This window comes from Pygocentrus nattereri, chromosome 7, assembly GCF_015220715.1.
Source record: "Pygocentrus nattereri isolate fPygNat1 chromosome 7, fPygNat1.pri, whole genome shotgun sequence".
NCBI classification, from domain to species: Eukaryota; Metazoa; Chordata; class Actinopteri; order Characiformes; family Serrasalmidae; genus Pygocentrus; species Pygocentrus nattereri.
The window spans coordinates 20,550,466-20,565,286 of NC_051217.1; the positions used below are offsets into that span (position 1 = coordinate 20,550,466).

The 14,821-nt window shown below is 41.8% G+C and overlaps 1 protein-coding gene across 1 annotated transcript in view; it reads left to right on the forward strand.

Moving 5' to 3' along the window:
- The window catches only part of abcc5 (ATP-binding cassette, sub-family C (CFTR/MRP), member 5), a 45,207-nt gene that overhangs the window by 7,707 nt on the left and 22,679 nt on the right, over positions 1 to 14,821 (forward strand). The window contains exons 3-7 of the mRNA XM_017707993.2: positions 3,038 to 3,186; positions 3,980 to 4,135; positions 6,000 to 6,144; positions 10,700 to 10,933; positions 14,634 to 14,807. Of these exons, the coding sequence (XP_017563482.1) occupies positions 3,038 to 3,186; positions 3,980 to 4,135; positions 6,000 to 6,144; positions 10,700 to 10,933; positions 14,634 to 14,807 (858 nt within the window). The remainder of the gene's footprint in view (positions 1 to 3,037; positions 3,187 to 3,979; positions 4,136 to 5,999; positions 6,145 to 10,699; positions 10,934 to 14,633; positions 14,808 to 14,821) is intronic.

Consider the following 14,821-nt stretch of genomic DNA (forward strand, 5'->3'; position numbering starts at 1 on the left):
ATTCCTCACTTGCATACACGTGCAGACACACACAGTTTGCCCGCAGGTCTGAGCACTTCGCCGTGTTGTCAGCAGGATGCTCCGCAGCGCAGGTCGCCAAGGCCAACAGCCCTTGTGAGAGACTGTTGTCTCAGCTGGCTCGGAGGAAGACCGAGTTCAGCGGTGCTCTGCCTGTTCTCAGACTTGCGTTTGTTATTATGAAACAAGCATGTGTATGCATGAAAATGTGTGTGTGTGTGAGTGTGAGTGTGAGAGCACTAGAGCAAGAGAGTGTGTTATCACTACTACAGTAGTAATTGTTTTAATAGTTATGCATCACTGCTGTCAGAAAAAAAACCTCTCCTCGTTTTTCAGTTTTTGCTATAATTTGAAAATGCCTGTTGTCCTTTACATCGTGTGTAAATTTCACAATTAACAGACCAAAAGAAATGGTCCAAAATGACTTGGAAAGACATCTGCTTCAATATTTTGGAGATACGAGGTTTTAGGCAAATAAGCCAAAAATGTTGTATGTAATGTTCTTTAGTATTGGCAAGTCCTTCAACCAAAACAGTAGCGTCCTTTTGCGCTATGAATAATATATGGATAAAGTTTGTATTATATGTGAATGACTGGATATTCGGCTTTCTCTGCATGATGTTTGGTGAAACCTACATTTTCTAGAACTAAAACCAAATGTATTAACCAAATTATCCATGAACTTTACAGAAAATGACCATGAAATGAAAATTTTATGCCAGTACATCTTACAGTAAAACAAAATTGCCAATGTTTAGTATTGGATTTACACCTGGATGCGTCTCTTACAGCAAACTCCACCTAAACAATAAAAGCATAATCTGTTCTAAAGAGAAGAGCGAGGAAAGACAAAGTCAACCGTCACCAAAATGCTCAACCATGTAAAGAACGAAACTTATAATGATCCAAAGTGGTGTTGGTTAGAGCTGAACGATGAATTGTTTTTATATCAAACTGTACTTTCAAAGATTACAATTGTCAGATTACAAGTGCTGCAATTTTTATTATAAAATGCATTATCAACAATGTTGCCTTAAGCTTTAAATGGAAAAAAACTATTAGCACAGATCTTTAAGCTGCCTGTAGATGAGACCAATGTGAAGCAACAAAACACCTATGTTCTGTATATGTGACATCATAACCATCACAAATAACTGGTAGTCTGACACACTCAGTGTTCAAGCTTCATGCCAGAAAAAGTGGATGTTCTGGTCTTCCTGGGCAAAAAAAAATCACAATTAGATATTCTCCCCAAATCGTTCAGTCCTAGTGTTGGTGGTGGCAGAGTTTTACACAAACTGCCTTAAAGATGAATGCTTTTATACTGAGCTTTTTTGGATTTTTACCCAATTTTCACACCAATTTGGTCGTTTTTAATTCTACTCGCTTGTTAGGACTCCCTCAATCACACGATGCTACCAATGCTAGAAGGGTGAAGGCAGCACAGGCTTCCCCCGAGACATGTGAAACCAGCCACCGCTTTTTTTCAACGTCACGAGACAGCTGAACGCGCTCGGAGGAAAGCACCAACCACCAGATCTGCTACCTCAGCTAACAGACGCCTGCACTGACTAGTATCGTGTTGAGTGACGGGGGAGAAGGGGGGCCATCCTACCCACCCAGAGAGAGCGAGGCCAATTGTGCTCTCTCGGACTCCCAGCTGCGGACGGCTGTAGCATCACCAGAGATCGAACTCGTGATCTCCTACTCTTAGACATTTGTGCCACTCAGGAGCCCCCTAGCTTTGTCATTGAGTAAGAAGATTCAGAAGTTCTTTAACCTTTTCAACTCCTTGGGACCAAAACACGGAGGTTCCAAAACGCAGTTCGTCATGTTCTTCATAACTTTCATATTTCATAAGCTACATTCAGAAGCTGGGCGTAACTCTTCTTTCCAGTCAAATAGATGGTGATGTCATTTTAAACCCTTATAATAAAAGAAGCTGAACTCAAGTTTGTTTTCTACTGAAAGTTGAGCCATTTCTCCCCAAATCTGGGCTATAAACTATAAACAGACGGCGTCTCTTCAGTGATCTGCTCTGTAAACATTACTTTTATAAAATAACACAAAGAGCATCTGAGATTTTTGGCTTTCAGCAGTAAATTGTAAGAATATAAAAAAAGTACATTATAGAAAAGAAATGAATAAATAAAAAAGGCTCCTGAGTGGCGCAACCATCTAAGCGTTGGCCATGTCATCAGGAGAACGCGAGTTTGATCCCTGGTGATGCTACAGCCGTCCGTAGCCGGGAGTCCAAGAGAGCACAATTGGCCTCGCTCTCTCTGGGTGGGTAGAATGGCCCCCCTTCTCCCCCCATCACTCAGCACGATGCTAGTCAGTGCAGGCGTCTGTTAGCTGATGTAACAGATCTGGCGGTTGGCGTTTTCCTCCGAGCGCGTTCAGCTGTCTGATGATGTTGCGTGAGTGGCAGGACGCCTGTGCTGCCTTCACCCTCCTAGCGTTGGTAGCATCGTGTGATTTGGGTCCTAAGTAGCGGGTGGAATTGGAAACGACTAAAAATTGGGGAGAAAATCGGGAAAAAATGAAAATAAATAAATAAATTTGCAATTATTTCATGAAGTTACTGAATAAGTTTGTTCATGTAAATTCTGATGGAAAAACCAAATTATACCCCGGTCAATAAAAGGTTAGTGCAGCCAGAATTCATCAGGGCCAAAAACTAGAAGAATATAGGCATTAATTACATGTCTACCTTTGCAGATAGTCTGAAAAACAGAATTGAGTGGTGTACATGTTTTTTTTCTGTTTGAGCCAGACAGAACTTGCCTAGATCATGTGTGTGGAATTTAAAACGTGAACGAGCTCTGACTAAGCGATCCTCTCGGCTATGTGAGATGTTTCCTCACAGGGAATGAATCATGTGAGCGCAGAGATGACCTCTCACTTGCGTACTGAAGGAAAATACACAGTTTCAATTCCCTTTTTCATCTTTGCACCGATAAAGTCTCTCTCTTTTAGAAATGCTTAGCTCACGGTTCTGTGTCACTCTTGTGGTCAGGATGCTCTGGAGACAGCAGGCAGGGCTGAGGGCGGCTTCCCGCTGGACGGAGGGAGTGTTTCTCACACTAAAGAGCTGGAGGAGGACGCAGGCCGAAGCAAATATCACCACAGCGTTGGCGTCCTTAAGCCTTTCCGGTCAACCAGCAAGTAAGCTTTCCACAGCAACTGTTGAAAATGTGTTTGAAAATGTAGCTCACGAGTTTATGCTACAGTACCCATAACTCTAGTTGTGAACATGCACATTAACCCCTTAACCCTTGTGTGGTGTTGGGGTCTGTGGGGCCCATTCAACCTCAGATTCTGTGAAGAACGTATAAAATAACCCATTTTCAGTGTCTTCACTCTGTTCATCCCCCACACATTTATATTACACGTGGTGTTGGGTGAACCCGTGGGGAGTAAAAGTGTGGAGGTGCTGTGTCCTTCACTCTGTTCTCCTCCTACATGGCCTGCTGTTAGTGTGTGTGTGTATGTGTGTGAGAGTGGACATCATGAACAGGCTGCTGACTGGCTACAGCTGCTAAAGATGAACACTACTCTGGCCACTTGTAATATTTTAAAACGTGGTATTTTTACATACATTGTTACGGTTGTATTGATTAAAAAAATAATAATAATAATGTGGTGGGTCCAGCAGACTGCTGAGTAACACACACATCAACACCACACAGGGGTTAAACCCTACAGGCCTATATGTGTGCTCACACCAAAGACACCAAATTTCCTCACAGAACTTACAGATTTGTTCATAGCAGTGGGCAATTTATGGATAGTTACTTGATAAGTCTAAGGATTAATGACTAAACAATAAGCACTTGATTCAAAGACCTAAATGCCGTCTCTTTATGATGATTTGTTTAACAATGTTTTCCACCAGTTTGTTTCTCTGAGTGAATTTAAAAACTCACCCTCTACTGTTACTTCCTCTTGTGCGTCCCAGGCATCAGCACCCGGTGGACAACGCTGGCCTCTTCTCCTTCATGACTTTCAACTGGCTCACTCCACTGGCCTTGTTTGCTCACAAGAAGGGTCAGCTGTTTTTGGAGGATGTGTGGGCCGTGTCACGTTGGGAGAGCTGCGAGACCAACCGCAGACGGTCTGTATTGCACCTAGTACACCAAAAGATTCACATGACTTAATTTCTCTAGCTGACCTTAAAATTTTGTTTAAAGTTTTGAAAACCGCATTTTGTAAGTAATTATTACTTTATGCCCAATAATAACTTATACAGTCTGGTTTTAATTATTATATCCAGACATCAAAGCATTTTGGGAACAACAGTAATTTATTAAATGATAAATAACATATTTTAGACACAGTGGTGCTTGAAATTTTGTGAACCCTTCACAATTTTTTATATTTCTGCATAAATTTGACCTAAAAACTTCAGATTTTCACACAAGTCTTCGTAGCAGATAAAAAGAAACCAAATTAAACAAATGAGACAAACATATTAGACCTGGCCATTTATTTATTGAGGAAAATGATCCCTTATTGCACATCTGTGAGTGGCAATACTATGAGAACCTTTAGGAATAGCAGATCATTTGAAGGTGAGTCAGGTATTTTCAATCAATGGGATGGCAGTCAGGTGTGAGTGACCACCCTGTTTCATTTAAAGAACAGGAATCTTTCACAGTCTGACTTTCACATATCATTGTTGTCGGAAGAAAACCTTGTATCTCCGTTTTTGGCATTTTTCAGTTTTTGACATAGTTTGAAAGTATCTGTTACTCTTTACATTATTTGTAAATTTTATGATGAATGGCCTAAAAGAAATGACCCAAAATGACATGGGAAAAATTCTGGTTCCATTGACTTGAAAGTGAAGTAGGTTTTTTCCTTCTCCTGTAAAGTTAGTATTTTGGAGATACAAGGTCTTCTTCCGACAGCAGCGATATGTTTGTGGAAGTGTATGATGGCATGAACAGAGGAGATTCCTGAGGACCTCAGAAAAGCTGAGCTGTTGATCCTTATCAGGCTGGGAAAACCATCTCAAAAGAGTTTGGCCTCCACCAAGCACAGTCAGACAGATTGTGCACAAAAGGAGGAAATTCAAGACCACTGTTACTCCCCCCAGGAGTGGTTGACCAACAAAGATCATACCAAGATTAAGGCGTGTAATAGCCAGCGAGGTCACAAAGGAACCCTGGGTAACTTCGAAGCGACTAAAGGCTAGTCTCACTGTGGCTAATGTTAATGTTCATGAGTCCACCAAGCAAACGTTCATATACTTCTGCCACCCACAGATATGTAATATTGGCATTTTCCTTAATAAATAAATGACCAAGTCTAATATTTTTGTCTCATTTGTTTAATTTGGTTCTCTTTGTCTGCAGTTAGGACTTGTGTGAAAATGTGATGAAGTTTTAGGTCAAATTTATGCAGAAATATCGAAAATTCTAAAGGATTCACAAACTTTCAAGCACCACTGCATTTCCTGTCAAATTGCACAGCTCATTTCACAGTCATCTACACCTCATTCAGGACACTTCTAAAACTTTATTTTACTTTATGCAGCTTCTTGGTAATTAGTTGAAACCCATACAGTTGCACAGAACAAGCACATCCCTGCTGTCGGAACAAAACCTTGTATCTCCATTTTTGTCATTGTTTTTCAGTTTTTGACATAATTTGAAAATACCCATGGTCTTATATATTGTGTGTAAATTCCATGATGAATGGACCAACAGAAATGACCTAAAATTATTAGGAAAGAAGTCTGGTTCCATTGGCTTACATTAAAAGTAAAGTATGTTTTTACCTTCTCCTGTAAAGTTACAATTTTGGAGATAGGAGCTTTTGATCCAAAAACAGCGATAGTATAGATTTTTCATATTACTGCACACCATACTTCCAGACTTTTGAATGGTGCTTCCAAACTTTTGAAGAATACGGATGAACGAATGCCATATGTGTCTGCATCTGTGTCTGATATACACATATCTATGTGTGTGCAGGCTGGCAGGGCTGTGGGAGGAGGAGCTGAGGCTGAAAGGTGACCAGGCCTCTCTTCACCATGTTGTCTGGCTCTTTTGCCGAACCCGTCTACTGCTGTCCATTCTGTGCCTCATGGTCACTCAGCTTGCCGGCTTCAGCGGCCCAGTAAGTAACACCATCTCAGCTTCTGCTTCTCTTTTTCTCTCTCTCTTCCTCTTGCTATCTATCACTCTCTCTTTCTGTATTATGTTAGTTCTGTTGACCTGCCTGCCCCTTCTTGTCATACATGAAGGTGAGTGTTTTTGTGGGGCATGGAAGGTGGAGTCAGTAAGAAAATGTGCCTAAGCAACTTTGTCTTATGAGATTTACCTTTGTTACCAGTTTCTGTGATGAAGTGTTCCTGCTAATATAAATATGATTACTTAATGTATCATTTATCTGTAGTGCTATTCATTTAGTGCCTTAAAAGTGACATTCCACAACCAAGAAGACAGAACCCTGTGTGATGAGTTTAGTTCTCCCTAATCCTGAAAATGAACTAGACTAGGAATCCTTGGGGTCTTTATTTTTTATTCTTTTCTTATATTTCTTTATACATTTCATTCAAAGGTTCCAAACCCTACGTTCTCCACCATCAAATATAAAGGTCATCAAATGTTTACACCTGAAAGGTTTAGACTTAAAGTAGCTGGAATAGTAGCTTTTTATTTTACTAAGCGAAAAGGCCTCATGTTGTGCCCGAGGGTAACAAGAATTTCCTGCAACTGTTTGTCCTCATGTATTTGGAATTATATGGAATTTCTGGAAAGGTTTCCGTTTTTTCCCCCCTTAGATGTGTTTCATATGTTTTTAAGGAGGCCGCACCTATTCCTTCAAGGACAGTTTGAATTCATTTCACTTCTGAGTTTCTTCATAGCACTTGTTGGGGCACTGGTGAGCACCTCAGATGTTTTAGATGAAAGTTTTCAGGTTTATCGCAATTAAACAGTTTTAGGTTTATTGCAATCAACATATTTTTTTCTATTAATTTTTTTTATTAGAGAAGAGTCTCCTTTATACACCACTATTAGCGCAGTACTTGTGCTTCTCTAAACTACCAAACACAAACAGTTTCAGCACATTTTAGTAAATAATTATTATAAAGCTTGACCACATCATACGTCTTCACGTATTAACGTATTAACGTAATAACGTCACATGAAAAGGCTCAAAAAGAAGGTCTGGTTTGATGTTTAGGTCTCAAATGCATTATAATGATGAAGATATGATGGCAATAGTAGATAATTCACTCATATCCTCAGAACATCCTTCAGTCCTTCACCAAGGTTTGACAGAGTTCTCTTTGAATACTCTTTCATCATGCTCACAATCATCACATTCATTCACTCGAGGAAGGGGTCCAAAGCTTGCTTGCTCTACTCTACCACAGATTCCCACAGGACCCGCCATAATGCAGTGCGGGACTAAATTTCAGTGCTGTGCGTGGGAGCGGGTGGGAAAGTGGGCAGGCGGGAGCAGGATAAAGCACGCATGAAGAGAACTCTTGCAAATGGACGAATAGACTAAGTAGGATGATCACTAAATTATATATAAACAATATAATAGGATAACAGTAAAACAAAAAGAATGAACTCTTTTTAAAGAGGGAACACGTGCATTCTCATAGCTTATAGAGACGGCAGAGCCTTTAGTCCAATGGCCACAGCTGCAGAGCCCCCAAAATAGCAAAAAGAACTGCTCTGTGTTTTAATACCTGCTTTGTGTTTACTGGGGAAAATGGCATTTGGTAAAGCCACTTCATAGTGAGACTGATGACCATGATTGCCGTGTTATTTGGATGTCAGTTCACTTTGATTGTGCTGTGCAGGTGGAGGCAAACCGAAACACTTCAGTTGCAGGCAGGAGTGGGACAAGCGATTCCGTTTTTCTGTGGGATTGGGTGGGAACGGGATGAAATCTTGCGGGAGTGGGACTGAAAAAACACTTCCGCACAGACCTGTACTTGCTATTACACGTTTCCACCAGAGAGGTCTACAAATCACCAACTTTTACATAGTGTAGCTTTGAGCATAGTTTAGTATAGTATAGCTTCACTCACGTGTTCTAAAGGATGTAAGACGGTCTAACTCAGCTGGTCTGACTAAACCATGTATTAGAATGGAAACGTATCTGTTCAGTGAGACAAACAACTAAAAACTGCTACAAATATTATTGTTTTTAAGGATGATTTTGAGTATTTGAGTACTCATTTGGAAAAACAAATCAACAATGTATAATTCGATTTGGGCCAGCTAAATATATTCCATAATCAAACTGTAAATAGACCGACCATCAAAACCTTGGTAATTTATTATGGAATGAGTTGATCTTTCACATTCGTCTCAATGAGAGTAGGAATAAAATGTGCACTTTTTTTGCCTAACATTAAAATATAGATTTTTGGCCCCGGAAGGGAAGTTAAATGCTTTACATGTGAACTAGGAGAGTGAGTTTCACTGCCATGCATCTAAACATCTGAGGTATCTAGACTACAAGCCACCAAGTGAGTGTTGTGAAGTCCACAGAATTGAAAAACAATAAGCAAAGTACAAGGCAGGCTGCTGTTTTTTGAAGGGTTTAGATGCCGCATCACGAAGTACTACTGTCATAAATTTGGATTCTGCCTCAACACTAGAGTAAACACTAGTGAGAGAGAGACAGCTGTCCTGTAGGTGCGGCAGCAGGCTAGGCTAATCACTTTTTCAAGGAGAGCTTCTGTCACTGTCTCTCCGTGGGTGACTCAGCAAGTCTCTGACCCTCTCACCCTCTGGAGTAGCTCGCACTGACTATTTGCCCACAAGCTCCTCCACACAGAGCAGATCAGGTCAACTTTAGGAATAATGCCCATCCTTTCCCTTTTGTTTGGACTTTTTTGGTGGGGTTTAGGTCGTATTTGGGGTGGAAGTGGGGTTTAAAGCTATTCTAGGGTCCGAGGTGGCTGCGGCCCCCTGTGAGAGACATGTGACAGAGGCTATTCTTTAGATTTCACAGGGTGTCCATTTTACCTGAGGAGCGAGCACTGGCAGACAGAGCCGTGATGACGCCCGGGAGGTAAGGGCATGTTTCTTATGCAGGGCTGGATCAAGACTTACTGCTGTTTTATACCCCCCCTCCTCCTTCTCTCTCTCTCTCTCTCTCTCTCTCTCTCTCTCTCTCTCTCTCTCTCTCTCTCCCTGTCAGTCTCTCTCTCAATCTATTTGTCCATTTCTCTGCTTTGTCTCTGTCTGTCCTTCTCTTTCATCTCTGTTTTGTTCTCCCTGCTCTCACATGCACAATGTCTTTTGATTTGATCCAGCTAAAGGTCGGAGAAATGACTTGCTCTTCAAATTGTCTAATGTATATTTTGTAATAGAAGTGGACAGCGTGTCCATCTCTGAGCTGTGTGCCAAAGGACTATCGATCCAACAACCGCAGGGCTTTGTCAAGTTCACATTGACACCCTGATGACCGAGGAAAACTGGACTGATGGTGTTTTCATATTTATGTCTTGTTTGGACTGTTTGGAGAAATTTTTTTGAACCTCGTTTCTCTTTTTCTCTGCGTGTCACTGGATTTTTGACCACGTTTATGGACACATTTCAGTGGCTACATAAATAAATGGTTCATTTACTTAAAAGTTTGTTAGAAATGTGTTTTTTTTGTTTTTTTTTTTGTTTTTTTTGTGCACGTGATGTCGACTTACAGAGGACTCTCATTCACTATAAATAAGAATGACCTGAATCAGGTCCGTGTTGAGAAAGTAATGCATCGTTTTTGTTTACATTCTTTGCATCTTGTATGTCGTTTGTTTCCCTGCTTCATATTCTTTTTTGATTCCTTGACATGAATGTGTGCAATGACTGAACACTTAACCGACTTGAATATCCACAATTTTTTTACGAAATAAAATGTTACTGCTGTGTTGAATGGTCGCGAAAGTGCCCAGTTTTGTGTGAGAAGACTTCCTGACTATGTGCATGTGTTTAAGAGCGTTAAATGCGCTTGTACGAGTGGGTGTGCGTGTGCGCGTGTGGTGCTTATATCATTTAATGAAGTGCATCCTTGGCTGCTCTGGTGGTTTTCTCTCTTTGAATGTGTGTCCTGTGCTATTTTTGCTCTTTGCTCTTAATTACTGATTTAATTAATATCGATTTTCAGGTGTTAAAACAAACGTGCATCTCCGTCCCGTATCCCACCCTGATGTGACTGTAGGTAAAATGTCTTTGCATCTGCCAAAAAAAAAAAAAAAGGGGATGTCTGTGATACATGTTGTTAGCAGTGCAATGTCTCTCTTATTTGTCCCAGAAATGGCGCTGTTGGTACTATTTCATTGTCTCTCTTGTTCTTTTCAAAGGATAGAGAAAAGGGCCATCTAAGGTAAACGATTAGAACACAATTTCAAAAGAAATGGCTGCAGTTTTCTTCTCAGTAGAAGTTGCTATTCCCTCACTGCCTTTTTAAAACAATTATCATGCAGAATCTTGCATCTTAGTGCACTCAGTGATTTGCATTCCTGTACCCTTCCTGCTCTCGGATATCATAGTTAGAGATGAGGATGATGATCGTAATGATCACGACGATGTTGATGATGATGGTAGGGCTCTCGATGATTTCGCAGTGCTGCAGGCATGTGTGTGTGTGGGCCCTCAGTCACGCGTGCTTGTGTCCTGTCGCCCCCCTTGCTCGTCCTCCCTCTCCGCAGGCGTTTGTGGTCAGGCGGTTGCTGGAGTACACGCAGCGGAGCGAGCCGGACCTGCCATTCGGCCTGCTGCTGGTGCTGGGCCTGCTGACCACTGAGCTGGTCCGCTCCTGGTCCCTGGCCCTCACCTGGGCCCTCAACTACCGCACTGGTACGCGCCTGCGGGGAGCCATCCTCACCATGGCCTTCCACAAGATCCTGCGGCTGCGCAGCCTGCGCGAGAAGTCCATCGGAGAGGTGAGCGGCATTTCGTACTGATCTTATCCTAATATTGAAAAATATTGAAAACCTATCCAAATAATTGAAAAACTTATCCTAATATTGAAAAAAAAAAAACTTTTTTCAGTCATGAATATGTAAATTAAGTGTAAAGTAATTTTAGTAGCCTAATAAGTCTTATGTAGCTTTACAGGTTACAGTAATTGTCCAGGAAGCTGTAGATCAGGGGTCTTGGAGGGCCAGTGTCCAGCACAGTTTAAGTTAAGTGATACTTCTTTAATCCCACAAACAGGGAAATTCCACCTCTGCATTTAACCCATCCGTGAAGTGAAACACCACATACACACACTCTAGGGGGCAGTGAGCACACTTGCCTGGAGCGGTGGGCAGCTCTATCCACGGTGCCCGGGGAGCAGTTGGGGGTTAGGTGTCTTGCTCAAGGACAGCTCAGTCGTGGACTGTCGGCACTGGGGATCGAACCGGCGACCTTCCGGTCATAGGGCCAGTTCCCTAACCTCCAGCCCACGACTGCCCACATGTTTGGGGACATACCTGCTCAAACACACCTGATTACACTCATCTGTTAACTGCCAGGTCTAGTGGGTGTATTTGAGTCGGGAAACCACCAGACTGAGCTGGACACTACCCCCCCCACACCGAAGCTCTGCACCCCTGCTGTACATTTACATTTACATTTTAATTTACATTTGAACTGCTGTAGATGAGTCTAAAATGGTACTGCTATCAAGAATGAAGATGCCTGAAATATATTGAATTAAATATATTTAATTAACCATCTAAAATACTTTATTTAAATAAAATACTAATTGAATTGCCAATTATTGTACATGTAGTAATAAAAACTGTTGTATTAAATCACTGTATCGTCCAGAGCTGTTGTGCTGATGAGAAGCAGACCCCTTATGTGTACACACCTAAAAAGGGTGGTTCTTTAAGGGCTTTCAGTAAAGAAACAGAACCATGAACACTTAAAGAACCCTTTGAGAACATTTAGCACCAAAAAGGGTTATTCTGTTGTCACAGGCTTGACATAATAATAATAAAAGGACCCTGTGTGGTGATATATATATATCTATATATATGTCAGTTTTCAAAAAGGTTCAATGTAGAACCGTCTATAGGACATTTTTCATCAATCTGAAAAATATTTTTGCCATGCAAAGAGCCCTTTAATCATGCAAAGGCTTCTTTGAGTGTTCATGGTTCTATATAGAACCATTTACTGAAGAACCCTTGAAGAACCACCATTGAGTGTAGAGAAAATAGTTTTCTGCTGCTGATTTGGAGCCAGTTGCTATGCTGGCGTTTCAGGGCCACTGTTGATAAAAATGAAAATAGTAGACTTCGAGAATAAAGTCGTAATAATTGGAAGATAAAGTGGGCTAACTGTAGGGGAGCTAACTGTAGGGGAGCTGCCATAACGCATAGGAGTCTTGGTTGCTGTACTGGTGCTGGCGTTCCACTCACTCCTGTCTCTTTGTGCATCATTTTGATCATCACCCACTGTCTGTGAAACCTCATGCCCTCTTTAAATGGGGGGAGATGTAGCCCCCGATAGCCATGTAGACGACCCTGCCTGAGATTCTCCTTCAACAACACAGACAGACAGTTTCCTCCGAGTCCGTCTGGTTCTTTATTCTAGATAAACAGTTTCCTGCTCAGCCGTTTCTTATACTAATACCAGGCTGGTGCTGATGTGCAGGACAGACAGGGAGGCTGAGTGTTTATTTCATATCGTGAATCAATATGAAAGTATAACTCCACCAACTCAAAGCGCCTCATTTAACACAGGGAGGTGCTGCTTCACTTTGCAAAGTCTTTGGCCACAATATTGCGACCTTTCCTGGTATTAATGCCACTTTCATGTCATAATGTTGTAAAAAATTCTCTAAATATAAATATTTTTTCTCGAAACATTATGACTTTTTTGTCGAAGTGTACCATTTTTATTTTTATTAACAGTGGCCCTAAAACACTGTCATGAGTTGCAGATCATGTAACACCAAAATAGATCTGTATTTTGCTGATAATGCTGCTTACTTCACCTTTTTTCCTTTAGGCACACTTTCTAACAGCTCAGCTGCTTGGTAGAGGGGGACATCTGTTAATTAAAGGATTGATTGTGCTGAAAATATGCCCTGGTTTCAGTGCTGTGACCTGATTGTGGGCGAGAAAGGTCTGGCTGCAGACCTGCACTCTCAGCCTGACATGCACCACCAGCATATTAATGATGTCAGTGCCCCTCTGACACGACAGGGTTTTTGCTGGTTTTATGAGGAAAAACAGCGAACCACGTACAGCTGGGCAGCAAGAGCTACACCGAACATATATAAACGTTGTCATACTGATCATAAGCTGATGGAAACTTTCAGAATAAAACCACGGCAATAAGACATAATGTCAGGTTAATTCGCAGAAACTCATGAAAGCCATCCTGAAGACAAACTGTTAGGAATAAAACCTAAATAAAATAAAAATAAATAAAAGTGTTGTTTCCTAACAGGAACTGGCTTGATGGTTGCCATGAGATACCATTAGGAAACGAGCAAATGTATCTGGAATCAGTCTCAAAACACTGGACTACACAATCAGGGTCCTGTACACTGTGATATGAATCCATTAGGAAAACACAGAATACCATTAGCGACTATTGAAAACCACTAGGAACCAGCGGACACTTCTACTGTTTTTCATGACTTTTTTCAACAGGAATTACACCGATCTGGCATAACACTGTGAGCCACCTCCTTGTTTCTACGCTCATTGTCCATTTTATCAGCTCCACTTACTGTATAGCTGCCCTTTGTAGTTCTACAGTTACAGACTGTAGTCCATCTGTTTCTCTGATACTTTGTTAGCCCCCTTTTACCCTGTTCTTCAGTGGTCAGGACCCCCATGGACCCTCACAGAGCAGGTGGATCATTCTCAGCGCTGCTGTAACACTGATGTGGTGGCGGTGTGTTAGTGCGTGTTGTGCTGGTTCGAGTGGATCACAGCAGTGCTGCTGGAGTTTTTAAACACCGTGTCCACTCACTGTCCACTCTATTAGACACTCCTACCTTGTCAGTCCACCTTGTAGATGTAAAGCCAGAGACAATAGCTCATCTGCTGCTGCAGTTTGTGTTGGTCATCTTCTAGTCCTTCATCAGTGGTCACAGGACGCTGCCCACAGGACGCTGTTGGTGGGATATTTTTGGTTGGTGGACTTTTCTCAGTCCAGCAGTGACACTGAGGTGTTTAAAAACTCCAGCAGCTCTGCTGCGTCTGATCCACTCAGACCAGCGCGACACACACTAATACACCGCCACCACATCAGTGCTGTGAATGATCCACCTGCTCTGTGAGGGTCCATGGGGGACAATGAGTGTCTGCAGCCAGATTCTACCGGGGATTGTGCTGGGTGGAGCCAGTAAACAGTACAAGAAAACCCAGGCAGATTTGTAGGAAATAAAAGCATCAGACATCTCTTTTTTTTGGATGAGACCATTTTTCAAATAAAAGTCTGAGCTGGGTTTGAGCTGACTGGAACTGTGAATAGGTGGACTATTCAGAGGGACCAGAAATGATAAATTGAAGACAGGATTAGTTGCTCCACTTGAATACAGCAACATCAGCAATTGTGGATTTAGTTCTGTATATATACACAGTGTGCATGTTGATACTAAGAAAATACAACTTCATCCACTCTTGTGTCCAGCTGATCAACATGTGTTCGACTGACGGACAGCGCATGTTTGAGGCTGCAGCAGTGGGCAGTCTGCTGGCAGGAGGCCCCCTAGTGGCCGTGTTGGGGATGGTGTACAATCTCTCTGTGCTGGGACCCACTTCTCTGTTAGGCTCTGCTGTGTTCATTCTCTTCTACCCTACTATGGTAAGCAGCTCTGC